Source organism: Salmo salar, chromosome 06, assembly GCF_965601325.2.
Source record: "Salmo salar chromosome 06, fSalSal1, whole genome shotgun sequence".
In the NCBI taxonomy this organism is placed as follows: domain Eukaryota; kingdom Metazoa; phylum Chordata; class Actinopteri; order Salmoniformes; family Salmonidae; genus Salmo; species Salmo salar.
In genome coordinates, this window is record NC_138296.1 from 44,545,083 (window position 1) to 44,567,984 (window position 22,902).

General features: G+C 44.1%; 3 protein-coding genes across 3 annotated transcripts; all 3 read left to right on the forward strand.

The window, feature by feature from the left end:
- Window positions 1-696: 696 nt before the first annotated feature.
- LOC106607232 (heat shock 70 kDa protein) lies at window positions 697-4,194 on the forward strand. The gene is made up of 2 exons (XM_045720591.2): window positions 697-1,108; window positions 1,953-4,194. Exon 2 carries the CDS (start codon window positions 1,976-1,978, stop codon window positions 3,908-3,910), a length of 1,935 nt encoding a protein of 644 aa, XP_045576547.1. The 5' UTR covers window positions 697-1,108; window positions 1,953-1,975; the 3' UTR covers window positions 3,911-4,194.
- Window positions 4,195-9,741: 5,547 nt separating this feature from the next.
- LOC145879845 (heat shock 70 kDa protein) lies at window positions 9,742-13,466 on the forward strand. Its single transcript, XM_082976627.1, has 2 exons — window positions 9,742-10,183; window positions 11,225-13,466. The coding sequence occupies exon 2, from the start codon at window positions 11,248-11,250 to the stop codon at window positions 13,180-13,182; it is 1,935 nt and encodes a 644-aa protein (XP_082832753.1). The 5' UTR covers window positions 9,742-10,183; window positions 11,225-11,247; the 3' UTR covers window positions 13,183-13,466.
- A 4,346-nt stretch (window positions 13,467-17,812) lies between these two features.
- LOC145879849 (heat shock 70 kDa protein-like) lies at window positions 17,813-18,231 on the forward strand. Its single transcript, XM_082976630.1, has one exon. It carries the CDS (start codon window positions 17,869-17,871, stop codon window positions 18,214-18,216), a length of 348 nt encoding a protein of 115 aa, XP_082832756.1. The 5' UTR covers window positions 17,813-17,868; the 3' UTR covers window positions 18,217-18,231.
- Window positions 18,232-22,902: the final 4,671 nt, after the last annotated feature.

A 22,902-nucleotide genomic window follows, 5' to 3' on the forward strand; every position in this document is an offset into this window, starting at 1 on the left:
TTTGAAAAGTTCTGCTTTGTATGCGTTTGTCTACCTGTTGTATTAAAAGCACACATTTGTGGCATTATTCACACACTCTCAGAATTAGCTGCTTCAACTTCAGTAGCCTTCCTCTCCTAGTCGGGCGTGCGAGTTCAAGCGCGCCTAGTACATGTGTGGTCTCGTTGAACTGGAGTAGGCAGAAAATACTTGGCAGTGTCTTTCCAAAGAAATGTACTTAAATATGATTAGACTGTAATTCCCTGGAGATTGTCACAAGCAGTTCACATTTGCTTAGCATAAACAAGACATCCATCCCCATGATGGGGATATCATGGAGATATCTTGTTTGTGGAAAGCAAATGTGAACTGATAGACCATCAGTACGGAATAGGCTAGACTAGAATGGTATAGAACCGAATAGCATTGACTAGAATAGAATAGAATAGAATAGAGAAGGATTAGCCGGTGTGTTCATGTTTGTCTTTCATTTAACAATTAATACTGGATATCTTAAATATTCTGGCTTTAATAGAAAAAAAGGATCTTCCCTGGAGGCACATTAACTTGTGGTGAGTTGCACATACGACCTGTGCAGTAGGCACTCAATTCTCTTACAATACATGTCTATTATTCATTAGTGAGAAAATGTTTATAGACTGACATCTCGTGAACTGTTGAGGAACTGCAGTGTAGCCTATAGACTGAAATGTCGACTGAATAAGGTTGAACCGGATGCTGTTTCATTTGTGTTGAAATTTGAATCATTAACGGGTTTTGATCATTTTAATCAATACAAATAATGGTTTCACTATTAGTGTGCTGTGTGTGTGCGTTCTGGACAGGTCTCCGCGCCTCCCGAACGCTCTGGAAGAACGAGAACTTTCATTTGCTGTGCTTCCAATGCATACGCCTCGCAGCCTGCGTCATTGCACAAGAATGCTGCGCTCTCTTGAGCAATGTAGTTGGAGAGTTCGAGAAATGGCTAGAAATCATGAGTGATATTTTTTAGGCAATGGGGATGGTATATATTCTGGTGAAGTACATTCAGATTCAAACATCGACTCAACGAGAAAGAAAGCAAGAAAAGAGAACAGACACTTTCAACAGACCTCTACATTCATAAACTGTAAGTAAAGGGAAATTAATTCAGTACCCTATTTTCATAATGGCTGTGAGTTATGAACTTGATAGAATAAAAATGATGCTATGTTGGTTGTGTGGACATAGCCGATTTAGCTGTAACATTATGCCTGAATATTTGGTTAACTAATAAAGAAACAATATTTTAAAGATATAATATTATAATAACATTTATTATGTTATTTCATTGGACAGACTAGGCCTACATTCCTTTTTTTGTAGCATATTATTATTTTATTATAAATATTTATTTCTTCATTTTAAGAAAATCTGCTCTAATTCTGTGAAGACAACAACACAATATTATTCAGGAGTGTTCATAGAAAAAATGTAGGCCTGTTGTGAAAAGAGTTTCTCTGTAATAGATTAGCAGAAATGATTGTGTCTGCCATTGTCTTTTTTAAACCCCACTGAATATGTGGCTGGCCAGTATTAGTGTATAACACTAACATTTTGAAATATAAGTAGCTGAATATTGGAATGTGTTTGGAAATACATTTGGAAAGTATTACCATGTATTTGAAAATACTCAAATACACAGACAAGTGTATTTTAATATTTTAATATTTAAATATTCCATGCATTTGAACCCAACATTGATTGTTCCTAGGTGTTTTTGAAATGTATTTGGAGACAAGTATTTGAAAATATTCAAATACATAGAAAATCAGAATTACAAATACTTAAATACGCATGTATTTGAACCCAGGTCAGGTTGTTATTCAAGTATATTTAGGTTGAAATCTCTGTTGGTGGAGATTGACATTACTTGCAGCTAGGTTTTCGTAGAATAATATCAATTTCTAAAATATTATTTCATTAATTTGTAGGCAACTAACTCCAAACCATCAAGATGTCATCAGCTAAAGGCCCGTCTATCGGCATTGACCTGGGCACCACCTACTCCTGTGTGGGGGTGTTCCAGCATGGCAAAGTGGAGATCATCGCCAACGACCAGGGCAACAGGACCACACCCAGCTATGTGGCCTTCACAGACACCGAGAGACTCATCGGAGACGCAGCAAAGAACCAGGTGGCCATGAACCCCAACAACACCGTTTTTGACGCCAAACGCCTGATTGGCCGAAAGTTCAACGATCAGGTCGTGCAAGCCGACATGAAGCACTGGCCCTTCAAGGTGGTCAGCGACGGAGGAAAGCCTAAAGTTCAGGTAGATTACAAAGGTGAGAACAAATCCTTCAACCCAGAGGAGATCTCCTCCATGGTCCTGGTGAAGATGAGGGAGATCGCTGAGGCTTACCTGGGCCAGAAGGTGTCCAATGCAGTCATCACAGTCCCTGCCTACTTCAACGATTCACAGAGACAGGCCACTAAGGACGCTGGAGTGATCGCTGGGCTGAATGTGCTGAGAATCATCAACGAGCCCACTGCGGCAGCCATCGCCTACGGCATGGACAAAGGCATGTCCAGAGAACGCAACGTCCTGATTTTTGACCTGGGTGGGGGCACCTTTGACGTGTCCATCCTGACCATCGAGGATGGGATCTTTGAGGTGAAGGCCACGGCTGGAGACACTCACCTGGGCGGGGAGGACTTTGACAACCGCCTGGTTAGTCACTTTGTGGAGGAGTTCAAGAGGAAACACAAGAAGGACATCAGCCAGAACAAGCGGGCTCTGAGGAGGCTGAGGACAGCCTGCGAGAGGGCCAAGAGAACACTGTCCTCCAGCTCCCAGGCCAGCATTGAGATTGACTCCCTCTTTGAGGGCATCGACTTCTACACCTCCATCACCAGGGCTCGTTTTGAGGAGATGTGTTCCGACCTCTTCAGGGGAACCCTGGAGCCTGTGGAGAAAGCCCTCGGGGATGCCAAGATGGACAAGGCCCAAATCCACGACGTCGTCCTGGTCGGAGGCTCCACCCGGATCCCCAAGGTCCAGAAGCTCCTGCAGGACTTTTTCAACGGCCGAGAGCTAAACAAGAGCATCAACCCAGACGAGGCGGTGGCCTATGGCGCTGCCATCCAGGCGGCCATCTTGTCTGGCGACAAGTCTGAGAACGTCCAGGACCTGCTGCTGCTGGATGTGGCTCCCCTGTCCCTGGGCATCGAAACCGCCGGAGGGGTCATGACCGCCCTGATCAAACGCAACACCACCATCCCATCCAAACAGACCCAGACCTTCACCACTTACTCCGACAACCAGCCCGGGGTCATGATCCAGGTCTATGAGGGAGAGAGAGCCATGACCAAGGACAACAACCTCCTGGGGAAGTTTGAGCTCTCTGGGATCCCCCCTGCCCCACGAGGAGTCCCTCAGATCGAGGTGACCTTTGACATCGACGCCAACGGCATTCTGAACGTATCAGCGGTGGACAAGAGTACGGGCAAAGAGAACAAGATCACCATCACCAACGACAAGGGCCGGCTCAGCAAAGAGGATATTGAGAGGATGGTGCAGGACGCTGACAAATACAAAGCTGAGGATGAAGCACAGAGGGAGAAGATAGCAGCCAAGAACTCCCTGGAGTCGTACGCCTTCAATATGAAGAGCAGCGTGGAGGACGACAACATGAAAGGCAAGATCAGCGAGGAGGACAAAAAGAAAGTGGTGGACAGGTGCGACCAGACCATTTCCTGGTTGGAGAACAACCAGCTGGGTGACAAAGAGGAGTATGAGCATCAGCTAAAGGAGCTGGAGAAAGTATGCCAGCCTATAATTACCAAGCTGTACCAGCAGGGAGGGATGCCCACAGGTTGCTGTGGAGATCAGGCACGGACCAGCTCTGGTGCCAGCTCCCAAGGCCCAACCATTGAAGAGGTTGACTGAAGTGAGGGACTTGTATAAAGGACTTTTCAAAATGCATTAGTATCACTGCATACAATTTGCTATTCAGGAAAAACGTTGTACTTATACTTATTTCTACTGGTTAAAATGTTAATGCATTTTTATGGCTCAGTGCTATTTAGGAAGTGCTCTATATATTTATTGGTTGTACTGTAAAGATGACACTAGATAAACATACTGAAAGATAAAAGAAAACACACTGTAAATCTGTTGTTTCATACCATATTGCATTGCTGGACATTGCAAATAAAATGTATTTAAATATGTTTCTTGGTCAGTTGGCTGTTTTCTTGAATTCCTTCTCATCATAACACATTCAGTATTCACATTTTTATAATAGTTTTTTACACAATACCATGAAATATTGTAAACAAAACTTTCATAGAAGACTAAACCACCAGAGATAGGAGAACAAGTGAAGACACCCTAATGGCCACAATGTTTAGCTTATCTACTCTTTATGCTGCGATAACATATGATACAATCACTATGATCCTTCTTGGAAAAAGAGGCACAAATTCAATTCTGGCACATAGAAAAAAAACAATTACAGGTCACATTTTTCCTTTGTGCTAATTGGTGTCAAGCTCAGAGAACCAACTACTGTATAATTATTTGATTTTGAAGTATTTAAACTGGACCTGACAGCATTTGAACTACTTTGCAGATATGAAACAAACGGACAATCATAATATCAGTAAAACATATCAAATTCCCAGTTTATGCTTCAAAACCAACTTTATAAGAGGTTTTAAAAATAGGTTCTATTTGACTCAAAATTCCATGTTGTACAGTAAGGCATTGTTGGCAGAATAGATTGATGCAGTTCAATGCATGAATAATATAATTCACCAATACATTTCTTGGTAGTCCAAATAATATTTTGATCAGGTTGTAAATTATGGCTGGCCTAGTACATTGTTTGCTGCCGCCACCCATTCGCGATGCAGTGTTTCAGTTTCAATGACTTGATATTTTGAACAAAAAACGGACGACTGTAAATAAGGCTGGGAATGTCAATACAATGCAACTATAAGGTGTTATATTATGCATATCTGCAAGCGTAGCAGCAAAGGCTGGACAAATTCTTTATCTATTTTGTTTAAAAACGTTAAGATGCTATAAACAGCATATGTACATAAGTGGACATTATAAAGGGCTATATTTTTTCTAATAAAACAATGGCCAGTTTAGTCACAGTTACACGTTGTTGTGTAAAAGAAATAGCCTATGTCTGGCGAATTCATTGGGTACATTGACTTCAATAATTCAAAACCTAGGAGCCTCGTGGTTCTCACCCCATTCCATAGACTTACACAATGCCCGAGGATCCCATCAGGTCCCTCAGGCGCGACGTCCCCTGAAGGCCCATTTTGCTAACCGCCGCCTGCTAGCTATCTATAGCATATTGGACTGTTAGCTGATCCACCGGCCAGTTTCTTGGACCACGATGCCAATTTTGCCAATTGGACTTGGACCCCTCTGATACTTGGAACCCTACAAATTCCACGACTGGTCTATCGACGTTACTGCACGAGGAGGCAAAAACAGACTTTTCCCCCATCGCGACGTCCCTCTAAGGCCTATATGCTAGCTTGCTAGCCCCAGCCTGCTAACTGCTAGCTTGCTAGCACCGGCCTGCTAACTGTCTGAATCGCCGTGTCCCCAGCCAGCCCAACCACTCACTGGACCCATACGATCACTTGGCTACGCATGCCTCTCCCTAATATCAATATCAATATGCCTTGTCCATTACTGTCCTGGTTAGTGAGTACTGTCTTATTTCACTGTAGAGCCTATAGCCCTGCTCAAAATGCCTTAACCTTAACCAACCATGTTGTTCCACCTCCCACATGTGCGATGACATCACCTGGTTTAAAAGTCTCTAGAGACTATATCTCTCTCTTCATTTCTCAATGCCTAGGATGTCTTAGCCGTGTCTGAATCCTAGCTAAGGAAAACCACCAAAAACGCTGAAATTTCCATCCCTAACTATAACATTTTCCGCCAAGATAGAACTGCCAAAGGGGGCGGTGTTGCAATCTACTGCAGAGATAGCCTGCAGAGTTCTATCTTATTATCAAGGTCTGTACTAAAACAATTCAAGCTTCTACTTCTAAAAATGTACCTTTCCGGAAACAAGTCTCTCACTGTTGCCGCTTGCTATAGACCACCCTCTGCCCACAGCTGTGCCCTTGACACCATATGTGAATTGATTGCCCCCCATCTATCTTCTGAACTCGTGCTGCTAGGTGACCTAAACGGGGACATCCTTAACACCCTGGCCATCCTACAATCTAAGCTTGATGCCCTCAATCTCACTCAAATTATCAATGAACCTACCAGGTACAACCCCAAATCCGTAAACACGGGCACCCTCATAGATATCATTCTAACTAACTCGCCCTCCAAATACACCTCTGCTGTTCTCAACCAAGAACTCAACGATCACTGCCTCATTGCCTGCATCCTTAATGGGTCTGCGGTCAAACGACCACCCCTCATCACTGTCAAACGCTCCCTAAAACACTTCTGCGAACAGGCCTTTCTAATTGACCTGGCCGGGGTATCCTGGAATGACATTGACCTCATCCCGTCTGTAGAGGATGCCTGGTTATTCTTAAATAAGCACGCTCCATTCAAAAAAATGTAGAACTAGGAATAGATATAGCACTTGGTTCCCTCCAGACCTGTCTGCCCTTACCTCTCTTATCCTACCTCATTTGCACATGCTGTATATAGATTTTTCTACTGTATTATTGATTGTATGTTTTTTTATTCCATGTGTAACTCTGTGTTGTTGTATGTGTCAAACTGCTTTTCTTTATCTTGGCAGGTCGCAGATGCAAATGAGAACTTGTTCTCAACTAGCCTACCTGGTTAAATAAAGGTGAATTAAAAAATAAATAATAATAATAATAATAATAATTTGGACTACACTTGGAGGACATCCTCCAACCTATCAGAGCTCTTGCAGTAAGAACTAACACGTTTTCCATCCAAAGGATCTGATAATTAATTTAGTACTGAAAGCATAAGCTACAGCTAGCTAGCACTGCAGTGCATAAAGTGTAGTGAGTAGTCGACTCAAAGAGAGAAAGGCAATAGTTGAAGCAGCATAGAGAGAGAGAGAGAGCTAGCTATTTTTAATTTTATTTTTAATTCATCTTAGTCTACCTTTCACTTAGCTATTGCAGCTAATTTAGCCTACCCAAAGAACCTGACTCAAACAGAGAGGAATGCTATTTATGTTAGCTAGCTGGCTAAGGCTATCCAACACTGCAACTCCTCCAAGTCAATGTAAGCTTTTGGTTTTATAAATGTATTGACACCGGGGCCCGCGGGTTTACCTGCTAAACTACTTGCTGTACAGTGTAATGCGTGATTGTACACTTGGGATTGGATTGTGGGTTTACTAATGTGTTGGTTCCATTTTGTTTTGTTTTACTATAACCATAATATGGTGACGATCTAGGTTGTGTAGCGGTTAGTGGTTATGGTGTGAAGGTTTGGCATGGAGAGGTTTTTGTGCCTAGTCACAGATAGCTTTTGTGTTGTGTACTGAAGTCCACAAGTGAAGGGAAAAGGTGAGAGGAGGAAAGCTTGTAGATGTGAGAAGGAATTTTACAACAAGTAAAGTCATAATGCTCTATGTGGCTGCTATGAAATTGAACTGTGTGTGTGGGTGATCAGGGGTGTATTCATTCTGACGATTATGTTGCAAAATGTGTCTTAAACGAAACGAAATGGGGCGGGACCTACCTGAATTTGTCCAATAGAAACTTTCGAAACGTTTTGCAACTGTTTGGACTAAAGATTACACCCCAGATCAGCTAGATGCAGGCAAGAGTATGCAAGGCGGTATTGAGTGTGCCTGTCACCTTGATCACTCCAATTTGTCTCTCGACCTGTACACCTACGGTATAAACTTTCATTTCTAGGCTATAGGTTGTAGCAATCTCTTGATTGGTATAGGACAAATTTGAGTATCATGTAGTAGCCTAAACCTATTGATGTTACTTTGAGCTGGGTGAATGGGAATATGAATGACAGTCATCCAATATGCTGTAATCGAACTACGGCCATGATAATAAAATCAAATCAAAATCAAATCAAATGTATTTATATAGCCCTTCGTACATCAGCTGATATCTCAAAGTGCTGTACAGAAACCCAGCCTAAAACCCCAAACAGCAAGCAATGCATGTGAAAGAAGCACGGTGGCTAGGAAAAACTCCCTAGGAAAAACTCCCTAGAAAGGCCAAAAACCTAGGAAGAAACCCAGAGAGGAACCAGGCTATGAGGGGTGGCCAGTCCTCTTCTGGCTGTGCCGGGTGGATATTATAACAGAACATGGTCAAGATGGTAAAATGTTCATAAATGACCAGCATGGTCAAATAACAATAATCATAGTAGTTGTCGACGGTGCAACAAGCACGTCCGGTGAACAGGTCAGAGTTCCATAGCCGCAGGCAGAACAGTTGAAACTGGAGCAGCAGCACGGCCAGGTGGACTGGGGACAGCAAGGAGTCATCATGCCAGGTAGTCCTGAGGCATGGTCCTAGGGCTCAGGTCCTCCGAGAGAAAGAAAGAAAGAGTGAAAGAGAGAATTAGAGAGAGCAATTTTAAATTCACACAGGACACCGGATAAGACAAGAGAAATACTCCAGATGTAACAGACTGACCCTAGCCCCCCGACACATAAACTACTGCAGCATAAATACTGGAGGCTGAGACAGGAGGGATCAGAAGACACTGTGGCCCCATCCGATGATACCCCCGGACAGGGCCAAACAGGCAGGATATAACCCCACCAACTTTGCCAAAGCACAGCCCCCACACCACTAGAGGGATGTCTCCAACCACCAACTTACCGTCCAAAGACAAGGCCGAGTATAGCCCACAAAGATCTCCGCCACAGCACAACCCAAGGGGGGGGGGGGGCGCCTCCATAATCTTGAACGGCACCAACCGGCCCTGCTGCGTATATAGTGTGAAGTGTGTCCTCATTTAGTAGTTGCATTGTACTGCGGTGCTGTGCGGTATGGTAAGGCAACTTAAAGTGCGTGAAATCATAGTATTTTACTGTCAGCCTTTGTTGCCATTAATGCTCATTTGGACCACCAGAGGGAATCTTGGAGCACATCTACTCTCATAAGTATCCAGGGCTGAATAGGGCTGAATAAATAAGGTATTTCTGTTTTTATTTTGAATAAATATGCAACAATTTAAAAAAAACTGTTTTTGCTTTGTCATGATGAGGTATTGTGTGTTGATTGATGATGAAAAATAATAATTTCATACATTTTTCGAATAAGGCTGTAAAGTAATAAAATGTGGAAAAAGTCAAGGGGTCTGAATACTTTCCGAATGCAATGTATATTAGCAAATACTTTAGCTACCATTTGTGTTTTTTGTAATTAAAATTCACAGGAGAATGTCACAAGCAGTTCACATTTGCTTAGCATGAACAAGATATCCCCATGATGGTAAGCAAATGTGAACTGATAGACCATCAGTAATGAAAAGGCTAGACTAGAATGGTATAGAACAGAATAGCATTGACTAGAATACAATAGAGAAGGATTAGCCGGCGTGTTCATCATTTGTCTTTCATTTAACAATTAATACTGGATAGCTTAAATATTCTGGCTTTAATAGAAAAAAATGATCTTCCCAGGAGGCACATTAACTTGTGGTGAGTTGCACATACCACCTGTGCAGTAGGCACTCAATTCTCTTACAATACATGTCTATTATTCATTAGTGAGAAAATGTTTATAGACTGACATCTCGTGAACTGTTGAGGAACTGCAGTGTAGCCTATAGACTGAAATGTCGACTGAATAAGGTTGAACCGGATGCTGTTTCATTTGTGTGTAAATTTGAATCATTAACGGTTTTTGATCGTTTTAATCAATACAAATAATGGTTTCACTATTAGTGTGCTGTGTGTGTGCGTTCTGGACAGTTCTCCGCGCCTCCCGAACGCTCTGGAAGAACGAGAACTTTCATTTGCTGTGCTTCCAATGCATACGCCTCGCAGCCTGCGTCATTGCACAGGATTGCTGCGCTCTCATGAGCAATGTAGTCGGAAAGTTCGAGAAATGGCTAGAAATCATGAGTGATATTTTTTAGGCAATGGGGATGGTATATATTCTGGTGAAGTACATTCAGATTCAAACATCGACTCAACGAGAAAGAAAGCAAGAAAAGAGAAGAGACACTTTCAACAGACCTCTACATTCATAAACTGTAAGTAAAGGGAAATTAATTCAGTACCCTATTTTCATAATGGCTGTGAGTTATGAACTTGATAGAATAAAAAATGATGCTATGTTGGTTGTGTGGACATAGCCGATTTAGCTGTAACATTATGCCAGAATATTTGGTTATCTAATGAAGAAATAATATTCTAAAGATAGAATATTATAATAACATGTATTATGTTATTTAATTGGACAGACTAGGCCTACATTCCTTTTTTTGTAGCATATTATTATTTTATTATAAATACTTATTTCTTCATTTTAAGAAAATCTGCTCTAATTCTGTGAAGATAACACAATATTATTCAGGAGTGTTCATAGAAAAAAATGTAGGCCTGTTGTGAAAAGAGTTTCTATGTAATAGATTAGCAGAAATGATTGTGTCTGCCATTGTCTTTGTTAAACCCCACTGAATATGTGCCTGGGCAGTATTAGTGTATAACACTAATATATATATATATATATATAAAACACTAATATAACACAAACATTGACAACAGTGTTGTTTTCAGACCTGGGTTCAAATGCTTATTATTGTTTTTCAAGGACATTAAAATACCAGTACATTTTGAAATATAAGTAGTTGAATATTGGAATGTGTTTGGAAATACATTTGGAAAGTATTACCATGTATTTGAAAATACTGAAATACACAGACAAGTGTATTAAAATTAAAATATGTAAATATTCCATTCATTTCAACCCAGGATTGTTTGTTTCTAGTTGCATTTGAGATGTATTTGGAGACAAGTATTTGAAAATAGTTTCACATAGTATTTTTTTATTTTTATTATTAGAAAATACTTTCAAATACTTTAAATAGAAGTGGCTACATTATTTGAAAATATTCAAATCCATAGAAAATCAGAATTACAAATACTTAAATACGCATGTATTTGAACCCAGGTCAGGTTGTTATTCAAGTATATTTAGGTTGAAATCTCTGTTGGTGGAGATTGACATTACTTGCAGCTAGGTTTTCGTAGAATAATATCAATTTCTAAAATATTATTTCATTAATTTGTAGGCAACTAACTCCAAACCATCAAGATGTCATCAGCTAAAGGCCCGTCTATCGGCATTGACCTGGGCACCACCTACTCCTGTGTGGGGGTGTTCCAGCATGGCAAAGTGGAGATCATCGCCAACGACCAGGGCAACAGGACCACACCCAGCTATGTGGCCTTCACAGACACCGAGAGACTCATCGGAGACGCAGCAAAGAACCAGGTGGCCATGAACCCCAACAACACCGTTTTTGACGCCAAACGCCTGATTGGCCGAAAGTTCAACGATCAGGTCGTGCAAGCCGACATGAAGCACTGGCCCTTCAAGGTGGTCAGCGACGGAGGAAAGCCTAAAGTTCAGGTAGATTACAAAGGTGAGAACAAATCCTTCAACCCAGAGGAGATCTCCTCCATGGTCCTGGTGAAGATGAGGGAGATCGCTGAGGCTTACCTGGGCCAGAAGGTGTCCAATGCAGTCATCACAGTCCCTGCCTACTTCAACGATTCACAGAGACAGGCCACTAAGGACGCTGGAGTGATCGCTGGGCTGAATGTGCTGAGAATCATCAACGAGCCCACTGCGGCAGCCATCGCCTACGGCATGGACAAAGGCATGTCCAGAGAACGCAACGTCCTGATTTTTGACCTGGGTGGGGGCACCTTTGACGTGTCCATCCTGACCATCGAGGATGGGATCTTTGAGGTGAAGGCCACGGCTGGAGACACTCACCTGGGCGGGGAGGACTTTGACAACCGCCTGGTTAGTCACTTTGTGGAGGAGTTCAAGAGGAAACACAAGAAGGACATCAGCCAGAACAAGCGGGCTCTGAGGAGGCTGAGGACAGCCTGCGAGAGGGCCAAGAGAACACTGTCCTCCAGCTCCCAGGCCAGCATTGAGATTGACTCCCTCTTTGAGGGCATCGACTTCTACACCTCCATCACCAGGGCTCGTTTTGAGGAGATGTGTTCCGACCTCTTCAGGGGAACCCTGGAGCCTGTGGAGAAAGCCCTCGGGGATGCCAAGATGGACAAGGCCCAAATCCACGACGTCGTCCTGGTCGGAGGCTCCACCCGGATCCCCAAGGTCCAGAAGCTCCTGCAGGACTTTTTCAACGGCCGAGAGCTAAACAAGAGCATCAACCCAGACGAGGCGGTGGCCTACGGCGCTGCCATCCAGGCGGCCATCTTGTCTGGCGACAAGTCTGAGAACGTCCAGGACCTGCTGCTGCTGGATGTGGCTCCCCTGTCCCTGGGCATCGAAACCGCCGGAGGGGTCATGACCGCCCTGATCAAACGCAACACCACCATCCCATCCAAACAGACCCAGACCTTCACCACTTACTCCGACAACCAGCCCGGGGTCATGATCCAGGTCTATGAGGGAGAGAGAGCCATGACCAAGGACAACAACCTCCTGGGGAAGTTTGAGCTCTCTGGGATCCCCCCTGCCCCACGAGGAGTCCCTCAGATCGAGGTGACCTTTGACATCGACGCCAACGGCATTCTGAACGTATCAGCGGTGGACAAGAGTACGGGCAAAGAGAACAAGATCACCATCACCAACGACAAGGGCCGGCTCAGCAAAGAGGATATTGAGAGGATGGTGCAGGACGCTGACAAATACAAAGCTGAGGATGAAGCACAGAGGGAGAAGATAGCAGCCAAGAACTCCCTGGAGTCGTACGCCTTCAATATGAAGAGCAGCGTGGAGGACGACAACATGAAAGGCAAGATCAGCGAGGAGGACAAAAAGAAAGTGGTGGACAGGTGCGACCAGACCATTTCCTGGTTGGAGAACAACCAGCTGGGTGACAAAGAGGAGTATGAGCATCAGCTAAAGGAGCTGGAGAAAGTATGCCAGCCTATAATTACCAAGCTGTACCAGCAGGGAGGGATGCCCACAGGTTGCTGTGGAGATCAGGCACGGACCAGCTCTGGTGCCAGCTCCCAAGGCCCAACCATTGAAGAGGTTGACTGAAGTGAGGGACTTGTATAAAGGACTTTTCAAAATGCATTAGTATCACTGCATACAATTTGCTATTCAGGAAAAACGTTGTACTTATACTTATTTCTACTGGTTAAAATGTTAATGCATTTTTATGGCTCAGTGCTATTTAGGAAGTGCTCTATATATTTATTGGTTGTACTGTAAAGATGACACTAGATAAACATACTGAAAGATAAAAGAAAACACACTGTAAATCTGTTGTTTCATACCATATTGCATTGCTGGACATTGCAAATAAAATGTATTTAAATATGTTTCTAGGTCAGTTGGCTGTTTTCTTGAATTCCTTCTCATCATAACACATTCAGTATTCACATTTTTATAATATTTTTTTACACAATACCATGAAATATTGTAAACAAAACTTTCTTTGATGACTAAACCACCAGAGATAGGAGAACAAGTGAAGACACCCTAATGGCCACAATGTTTAGCTTATCAACTCTTTATTCAGCGATAACATATGATACAATCACTCTGGTCTTCAAATCAAATTTATTTGTCACATACACATGGTTAGCAGGTGTTAATGCAAGTGTAGCGAAATGCTTGTGCTTCTAGTTCCGACCATGCAGTAATATCTAACAATTAATCTACCAATTCCACAACAACTACCTTGTACACACAAGTGTAAAGGAATGAATATGAATATGTACATAAAAATATATAAATGAGTGATGGCCCAACGGCATAGGCAAGATGTAATAGATGGTATGGAGTACAGTATATACATATGAGATGAGTATTGTAGGGTATGAAAACATATAAAGCAGCATTGTTTAAGGTGGCTAGTGATACATTACATCAGGATGACAAGATGCAGTAGAAGGTGTAGAGTACAGTGTATACATATGAGATGAGTAATGTAGGTTATGAAAACATTATATAAAGTGGCATTGTTTAAAGTGGCTAGTGATACATCTAATTACATCAAGATGGCAAGATGCAGTAGATGGTATGGCGTACAGTATATGCATATGAGATGAATAATGTAGGTTATGTAAACATTATCTAATATAAATAATATAAAGTGGCAAGTGATAAATTGATTTCATCAATTGTCCCATTATTAAAGTGGCTTGAGTTGAGTCAGTATGTTGGCAGCAGCCCCTCAATGTTAGTGATGGCTGTTTAACAGTCTGATGGCCTTGAGATAGAAGCTGTTTTTCAGTCTCTCGGTTCCAGGTTTGATGCACCTGTACTGACCTCGCCTTCTGGATGGTAGTGGGGTGAACAGGCAGTGGCTCGGGTGGTTGCTGTCCTTGATGATCTTTTTGGCCTTCCTGTGACATTGGGTGGTGTAGGTGTCCTGGAGGGCAGGTAGTTTGCACCCGGTGATGCGTTGTGCAGACCTCACTACCCTCTGGAGAGCCTTCCGGTTATGGGCGGAGCAGCTGCCGTACCAGGCGGTGATACAGCCCGACAGGATGCTCTCGATTGTGCATCTGTAAAAGTCTGTGTGACAAGTGTTTTTGGTGACAAGCCGAATTTCTTCAGCCTCCTGAGGTTGAAGAGGCGCTGCTGCGCCTTCTTCACCACGCTGTCTGTGTGGGTGGACCATATCAGTTTGTCTGTGATGTGTATGCCGAGGAACTTAAAACTCTCCACCCTCTCCACTACTGTCCCGTCAATGTAGATAGGGGGCTGCTTCCTCTGCTGTTTCCTGAAGTCCACGATCATCTCTTTTGTTTTCTTGACATTGAGTGTGAGGTTATTTTCCTGACACCACACTCCGAGGGGCCCTCACCTCCTCCCTGTAGGCCGTCTCGTCGTTGTTGGTAATCAAGCCTACCACTGTAGTGTCGTCTGCAAACTTGATGATTGAGTTGGATGCGTGCATGGCCACGCAGTCATGGGTGAACAGGGAGTACAGGAGGGGGCTGAGAACGCACCCTTGTGGGGACCCAGTGTTGAGGATCAGCGGGGTGGAGATGTTGTTACCTACCCTCACCACCTGGGGGCGGCCCGTCAGGAAGTCCAGGACCCAGTTGCACAGGGCGGGGTCGAGACCCAGGGTCTCGAGCTTAATGACGAGTTTGGAGGGTACTATGGTGTTAAATGCTGAGCTGTAATCGATGAACAGCATTCTTACATAGGTAATCCTCTTGTCCAGAGGGGTTAGGGCAGTGTGCAGTGTGATGGCGATTGCGTCGTCTGTGGACCTATTGGGTCGGTAAGCAAATTGGAGTGGGTCTAGGGTGTCAGGTAGGGTGGAGGTGATATGGTCCTTGACTAGTCTGTCAAAGCACTTCATGATGACGGAAGTAAGTGCTACAGGGCGGTAGTCATTTACCTCAGTTACCTTAGCTTTCTTGGGAACAGGAACAATGGTGGCCCTCTTGAAGCATGTGGGGACAGCAGACTGGGATAAGGATTGATTGAATATGACTGTAAACACACCAGCCAGCTGGTCTGCGCATGCTCTGAGGACGCGGCCGGGGATGCCGTCTGGGCCTGCAGCCTTGCGAGGGTTAACACGTTTAAATGTTTTACTGACTCGTTGGCTGCAGTGAAGGAGAGCCCGCAGAAAAAATGTAGGCCTGTTGGGAAAAGAGTTTCTCTGTAATAGATTAGCAGAAATGATTGTGTCTGCCATTGTCTTTGTTAAACCCCACTGAATATCTGCCTGGCCAGTATTAGTGTATTACACTAATATATACTGCTCAAAAAAATAAAGGGAACACTTAAACAACACATCCTAGATCTGAATGAAAGAAATAATCTTATTAAATACTTTTTTCTTTACATAGTTGAATGTGCTGACAACAAAATCACACAAAAATAATCAATGGAAATCCAATTTATCAACCCATGGAGGTCTGGATTTGGAGTCATACTCAAAATTAAAGTGGAAAACCACACTACAGGCTGATCCAACTTTGATGTAATGTCCTTAAAACAAGTCAAAATGAGGCTCAGTAGTGTGTGTGGCCTCCACGTGCCTGTATGACCTCCCTACAACGCCTGGGCATGCTCCTGATGAGGTGGCGGATGGTCTCCTGAGGGATCTCCTCCCAGACCTGGACTAAAGCATCCGCCAACTCCTGGACAGTCTATGGTGCAACGTGGCGTTGGTGGATGGAGCGAGACATGATGTCCCAGATGTGCTCAATTGGATTCAGGTCTGGGGATCAATGCCTTCCTCTTGCAGGAACTGCTGACACATGGAGGGCTGTGCGGCCCCCCAAAGAAATGCCACCCCACACCATGACTGACCCACCGCCAAACCGGTCATGCTGGAGGATGTTGCAGGCAGCAGAACGTTCTCCACGGCGTCTCCAGACTCTGTCACGTCTGTCACGTGCTCAGTGTGAACCTGCTTTCATCTGTGAAGAGCACAGGGCGCCAGTGGCGAATTTTCCAATCTTGGTGTTCTGTGGCAAATGCCAAACGTCCTGCACGGTGTTGGGCTGTAAGCACAACCCCCACCTGTGGATGTCGGGCCCTCATACCACCCTCATGGAATCTGTTTCTGACCGTTTGAGGAGACACATGCACATTTGTGGCCTGCTGGAGGTCATTTTGCAGGGCTCTGGCAGTGCTTCTCCTGCTCCTCCTTGCACAAAGGCGGAGGTAGCGGTCCTGCTGCTGGGTTGTTGCCCTCCTACGGCCTCCTCCACGTCTCCTGATGTACTGGCCTGTCTCCTGGTAGCGCCTCCATGCTCTGGACACTACACTGACAGACACAGCAAACCTTCTTGCCACAGCTCGCATTGATGTGCCATCCTGGATGAGCTGCACTACCTGAGCCACTTGTGTGGGTTGCAGACTCCGTCTCATGCTACCACTAGAGTGAAAGCACCGCCAGCATTCAAAAGTGACCAAAACAGCAGCCAGGAAGCATAGGAACTGAGAAGTGGTCTGTGGTCCCCACCTGCAGAACCACTCCTTTATTGGGGGTGTCTTGCTAATTGCCTATAATTTCCACCTGTTGTCTATTCCATTTGCACAACAGCATGTGAAATTTATTGTCAATCAGTGTTGCTTCCTAAGTGGACAGTTTGATTTCACAGAAGTGTGATTGACTTGGAGTTACATTGTGTTGTTTAAGTGTTCACTTTATTTTTTTGAGCAGTATATATATATAACACTAATATAACACAAACATTGACAACAGTGTTGTTTTCAGACCTGGGTTTAAATGCTTATTGTTGTTTTTCAAGGACTTTAAAATGCCAGTACATTTTGAAATATAAGTAGTTGAAAATTGGAATGTGTTTGGAAATACATTTGGAAAGTATTACCATGTATTTGAAAATACAAAAATTCACAGACAAGTGTATTTTAAAATTTAAATATTTAAATATTCCATGCATTTCAACCCAGGATTGTTTGTTCCTAGTTGCATTTGAAATCTATTTTGAGACAAGTATTTGAAAATAGTTTCAAATAGTATTTAAATAAAATTATTAGAAAATACTTTAAATAGATGTGGCTACATTATTTGAAAATAATCAAATACATAGAAAATAAAAATTACAAATACTTAAATATGTATGTATTTGAACCCAGGTCAGGTTGTTATTCAAGTATATTTAGGTTGACATCTCTGTTGGTGGAGATTGACATTACTTGCAGCTAGGTTTTCGTAGAATAATATCAATTTCTAAAATATTATTTCATTAATTTGTAGGCAACTAACTCCAAACCATCAAGATGTCATCAGCTAAAGGCCCGTCTATCGGCATTGACCTGGGCACCACCTACTCCTGTGTGGGGGTGTTCCAGCATGGCAAAGTGGAGATCATCGCCAACGACCAGGGCAACAGGACCACACCCAGCTATGTGGCCTTCACAGACACCGAGAGACTCATCGGAGACGCAGCAAAGAACCAGGTGGCCATGAACCCCAACAACACCGTTTTTGACGCCAAACGCCTGATTGGCCGAAAGTTCAACGATCAGGTCGTGCAAGCCGACATGAAGCACTGGCCCTTCAAGGTGGTCAGCGACGGAGGAAAGCCTAAAGTTCAGGTAGATTACAAAGGTGAGAACAAATCCTGATACAATCATAATAATACAATCACTATGATCCTTCTTGGAAAAAGAGGCACAAATTCAATTCTGGCACATAGAAAAAAAACAATTACAGGTCACATTTTTCCTTTGTGCTAATTGGTGTCAAGCTCAGAGAACCAACTACTGTATAATTATTTGATTTTGAAGTATTTAAACTGGAACTGACAGCATTTGAACTACTTTGCAGATATGAAACAAACGGACAATCATAATATCAGTAAAACATATCAAATTCCCAGTTTATGCTTCAAAACCAACTTTATAAGAGGTTTTAAAAATAGGTTCTATTTGACTCAAAATTCCATGTTGTACAGTAAGGCATTGTTGGCAGAATAGATGGATGCAGTTCAATGCATGATTAATATAATTCACCAATACATTTCTTGGTAGTCCAAATAATATTTTGATCAGGTTGTAAATTATGGCTGGCCTAGTACATTGTTTGCTGCCGCCACCCATTCGGGATGCAGTGTTTCAGTTTCAATGACTTGATATTTTGAACAAAAAACGGACGACTGTAAATAAGGCTGGGAATGTCAATACAATGCAACTATAAGGTGTTATATTATGCATATCTGCAAGCGTAGCAGCAAAGGCTGGACAAATTCTTTATCTATTTTGTTTAAAAACGTTAAGATGCTATATACAGCATATCTACATAAGTGGACATTATAAAGGGCTATATTTTTTCTAATAAAACAATGGCCAGTTTAGTCACAGTTACACGTTGTTGTGTATAAGAAATAGCCTATGTCTGGCGAATTCATTGGGTACATTGACTTCAATAATTCAAAACCTAGGAGCCTCGTGGTTCTCACCCCATTCCATAGACTTACACAATGCCCGAGGATCCCAACAGGTCCCTCAGGCGCGACGTCCCCTGACGGCCCGTTTTGCTAACCGCCGCCTGCTAGCTATCTATAGCATATTGGACTGTTAGCTGATCCACCGGCCAGTTTCTTGGACCACGATGCCAATTTTGCCAATTGGACTTGGACCCCTCTGCTACTTGGAACCCTACAAATTCCACGACTGGTCTATCGATGTCACTGCACGAGGAGGCAAAAACAGACTTTTCCCCCATCGCGACGTCCCTCTAAGGCCTATATGCTAGCTTGCTAGCCCCAGCCTGCTAACTGCTAGCTTGCTAGCACCGGCCTGCTAACTGTCTGAATCGTCGTGTCCCCAGCCAGCCCAACCACTCACTGGACCCATACGATCACTTGGCTACGCATGCCTCTCCCTAATATCAATATCAATATGCCTTGTACATTACTGTCCTGGTTAGTGAGTACTGTCTTATTTCACTGTAGAGCCTATAGCCCTGCTCAAAATGCCTTAACCTTAACCAACCATGTTGTTCCACCTCCCACATGTGCGATGACATCACCTGGTTTAAAAGTCTCTAGAGACTATATCTCTCTCTTCATTACTCAATACCTAGGATGTCTTAGCCATGTCTGAATCCTGGCTAAGGAAAACCACCAAAAACGCTGAAATTTCCATCCCTAACTATAACGTTTTCCACCAAGATAGAACTGCCAAAGGGGGCAGTGTTGCAATCCACTGCAGAGATAGCCTGCAGAGTTCTATCTTATTATCAAGGTCTGTACTAAAACAATTCAAGCTTCTACTTCTAAAAATGTACCTTTCCAGAAACAAGTCTCTCACTGTTGAAGCTTGCTATAGACCACCCTCTGCCCCCAGCTGTGCCCTGGACACCATATGTGAATTGATTGCCCCCCATCTATCTTCTGAACTCGTGCTGCTAGGTGACCTAAACTGGGACATCCTTAACACCCCGGCCATCCTACAATCTAAGTTTGATGCCCTCAATCTCACACAAATTATCAATGAACCTACCAGGTACAACCCCAAATCCGTAAACACGGGCACCCTCATAGATATCATCCTAACTAACTCGCCCTCCAAATACACCTCTGCTGTTCTCAACCAAGATCTCAGCGATCACTGCCTCATTGCCTGCATCCTTAATGGGTCTGCGGTCAAACGACCACCCCTCATCACTGTCAAACGCTCCCTAAAACACTTCTGCGAACAGGCCTTTCTAATTGACCTGGAATGACATTGACCTCATCCCGTCTGCAGAGGATGCCTGGTTATTCTTAAATAAGCAGGCTCCATTCAAAGAAATGTAGAACTAAATAGATATAGCACTTGGTTCCCTCCAGACCTGTCTTCCCGTACCTCTCTTATCCTACCTCATTTGCACATGCTGTATATAGATTTTTCTACTGTATTATTGATTGTATGTTTTTTTATTCCATGTGTAACTCTGTGTTGTTGTATGTGTCGAACTGCTTTTCTTTATCTTGGCAGGTCGCAGATGCAAATGAGAACTTGTTCTCAACTAGCCTACCTGGTTAAATAAAGGTGAAATTACATTTACATTTACATTTACATTTAAGTCATTTAGCAGACGCTCTTATCCAGAGCGACTTACAAATTGGTGCATTCACCTTATGATATCCAGTGGAACAACCACTTTACAATAGTGCATCTAAATCTTTTAAGGGGGGGGGGGGGGGGTTAGAAGGATTACTTTATCCTATCCTAGGTATTCCTTAAAGAGGTGGGGTTTCAGGTGTCTCCGGAAGGTGGTGATTGACTCCACTGTCCTGGCGTCGTGAGGGAACTTGTTCCACCATTGGGGTGCCAGAGCAGCGAACAGTTTTGACTGGACTGAGCGGGAACTGTGCTTCCTCAGAGGTAGGGGGGCCAGCAGGCCAGAGGTGGATGAACGCAGTGCCCTTGTTTGGGTGTAGGGCCTGATCAGAGCCTGAAGGTATGGAGGTGCCGTTCCCTTCACAGCTCCGTAGGCAATCACCATGGTCTTGTAGCGGATGCGAGCTTCAACTGGAAGCCAGTGGAGAGAGCGGAGGAGCGGGGTGACGTGAGAGAACTTGGGAAGGTTGAACACCAGACGGGCTGCGGCGTTCTGGATGAGTTGTAGGGGTTTAATGGCACAGGCAGGGAGCCCAGCCAACAGCGAGTTGCAGTAATCCAGACGGGAGATGACAAGTGCCTGGATTAGGACCTGCGCCGCTTCCTGTGTGAGGCAGGGTCGTACTCTGCGAATGTTGTAGAGCATGAACCTACAGGATCGGGTCACCACCTTGATGTTAGTGGAGAACGACAGGGTGTTGTCCAGGATCACGCCAAGGTTCTTAGCACTCTGGGAGGAGGACACAAGGGAGTTGTCAACCGTGATGGCGAGATCATGGAACGGGCAGTCCTTCCCCGGGAGGAAGAGCAGCTCCGTCTTGCCGAGGTTCAGCTTGAGCTGGTGATCCGTCATCCACACTGATATGTCTGACAGACATGCAGAGATGCGATTCGCCGCCTGGTTATCAGAAGGGGGAAAGGAGAAGATTAATTGTTTGTCGTCTGCATAGCAATGATAGGAGAGACCATGTGAGGATATGACAGAGCCAAGTGACTTGGTGTATAGCGAGAATAGGAGAGGGCCTAGAACAGAGCCCTGGCGGACACCAGTGGTGAGAGCGCATGGTGCGGAGACAGATTCTCGCCACGCCACCTGGTAGGAGCGACCTGTCAGGTAGGACGCAATCCAAGCGTGGGCCGCGCCGGAGATACCCAACTCGGAGAGGGTGGAGAGGAGGATCTGATGGTTCACAGTATCAAAGGCAGCAGTTAGGTCTAGAAGGATGAGAGCAGAGGAGAGAGAGTTAGCTTTAGCAGTGCGGAGAGCCTCCGTGACACAGAGAAGAGCAGTCTCAGTTGAATGCCCAGTCTTGAAACCTGACTGATTAGGATCAAGAAGGTCATTCTGAGAGAGATAGCAGGAGAGCTGGCCAAGGACGGCACGTTCAAGAGTTTTGGAGAGAAAAGAAAGAAGGGATACTGGTCTGTAGTTGTTGACATCGGAGGGATCGAGTGTAGGTTTTTTCAGAAGGGGTGCAACTCTCGCTCTCTTGAAGACGGAAGGGACGTAGCCAGCGGTCAAGGATGAGTTGATGAGCGAGGTGATGAAGGGGAGAAGGTCTCCGGAAATGGTCTGGAGAAGAGAGGAGGGGATAGGGTCAAGTGGGCAGGTTGTTGGGCGGCCGGCCGTCACAAGACGCGAGATTTCATTTGGAGAGAGAGGGGAGAAAGAGGTCAAAGCACAGGGTAGGGCAGTGTGAGCAGGACCAGCGGTGTCGTTTGACTTAGCAAACGAGGATCGGATATCGTCAACCTTCTTTTCAAAATGGTTGACGAAGTCATCCGCAGAGACGGAGGAGGGGGGGGGAGGGGGAGGAGGATTCAGGAGGGAGGAGAAGGTAGCAAAGAGCTTCCTAGGGTTAGAGGCAGATGCTTGGAATTTAGAGTGGTAGAAAGTGGCTTTAGCAGCAGAGACAGAAGAGGAGAATGTAGAGAGGAGGGAGTGAAAGGATGCCAGGTCCGCAGGGAGGCGAAATAAAATATATGAAAGATATGAAATAAAAAATAAATAATAATAATAATAATTTGGACTACACCTGGAGGACATCCTCCAACCTATCAGAGCTCTTGCAGTAAGAACGAACAAGTTTTCCATCCAAAGGATCTAATAATTAATTTAGTACTGAAAGCATAAGCTACAGCTAGCTAGCACTGCAGTGCATAAAGTGTAGTGAGTAGTTGACTCAAAGAGAGAAAGGCAATAGT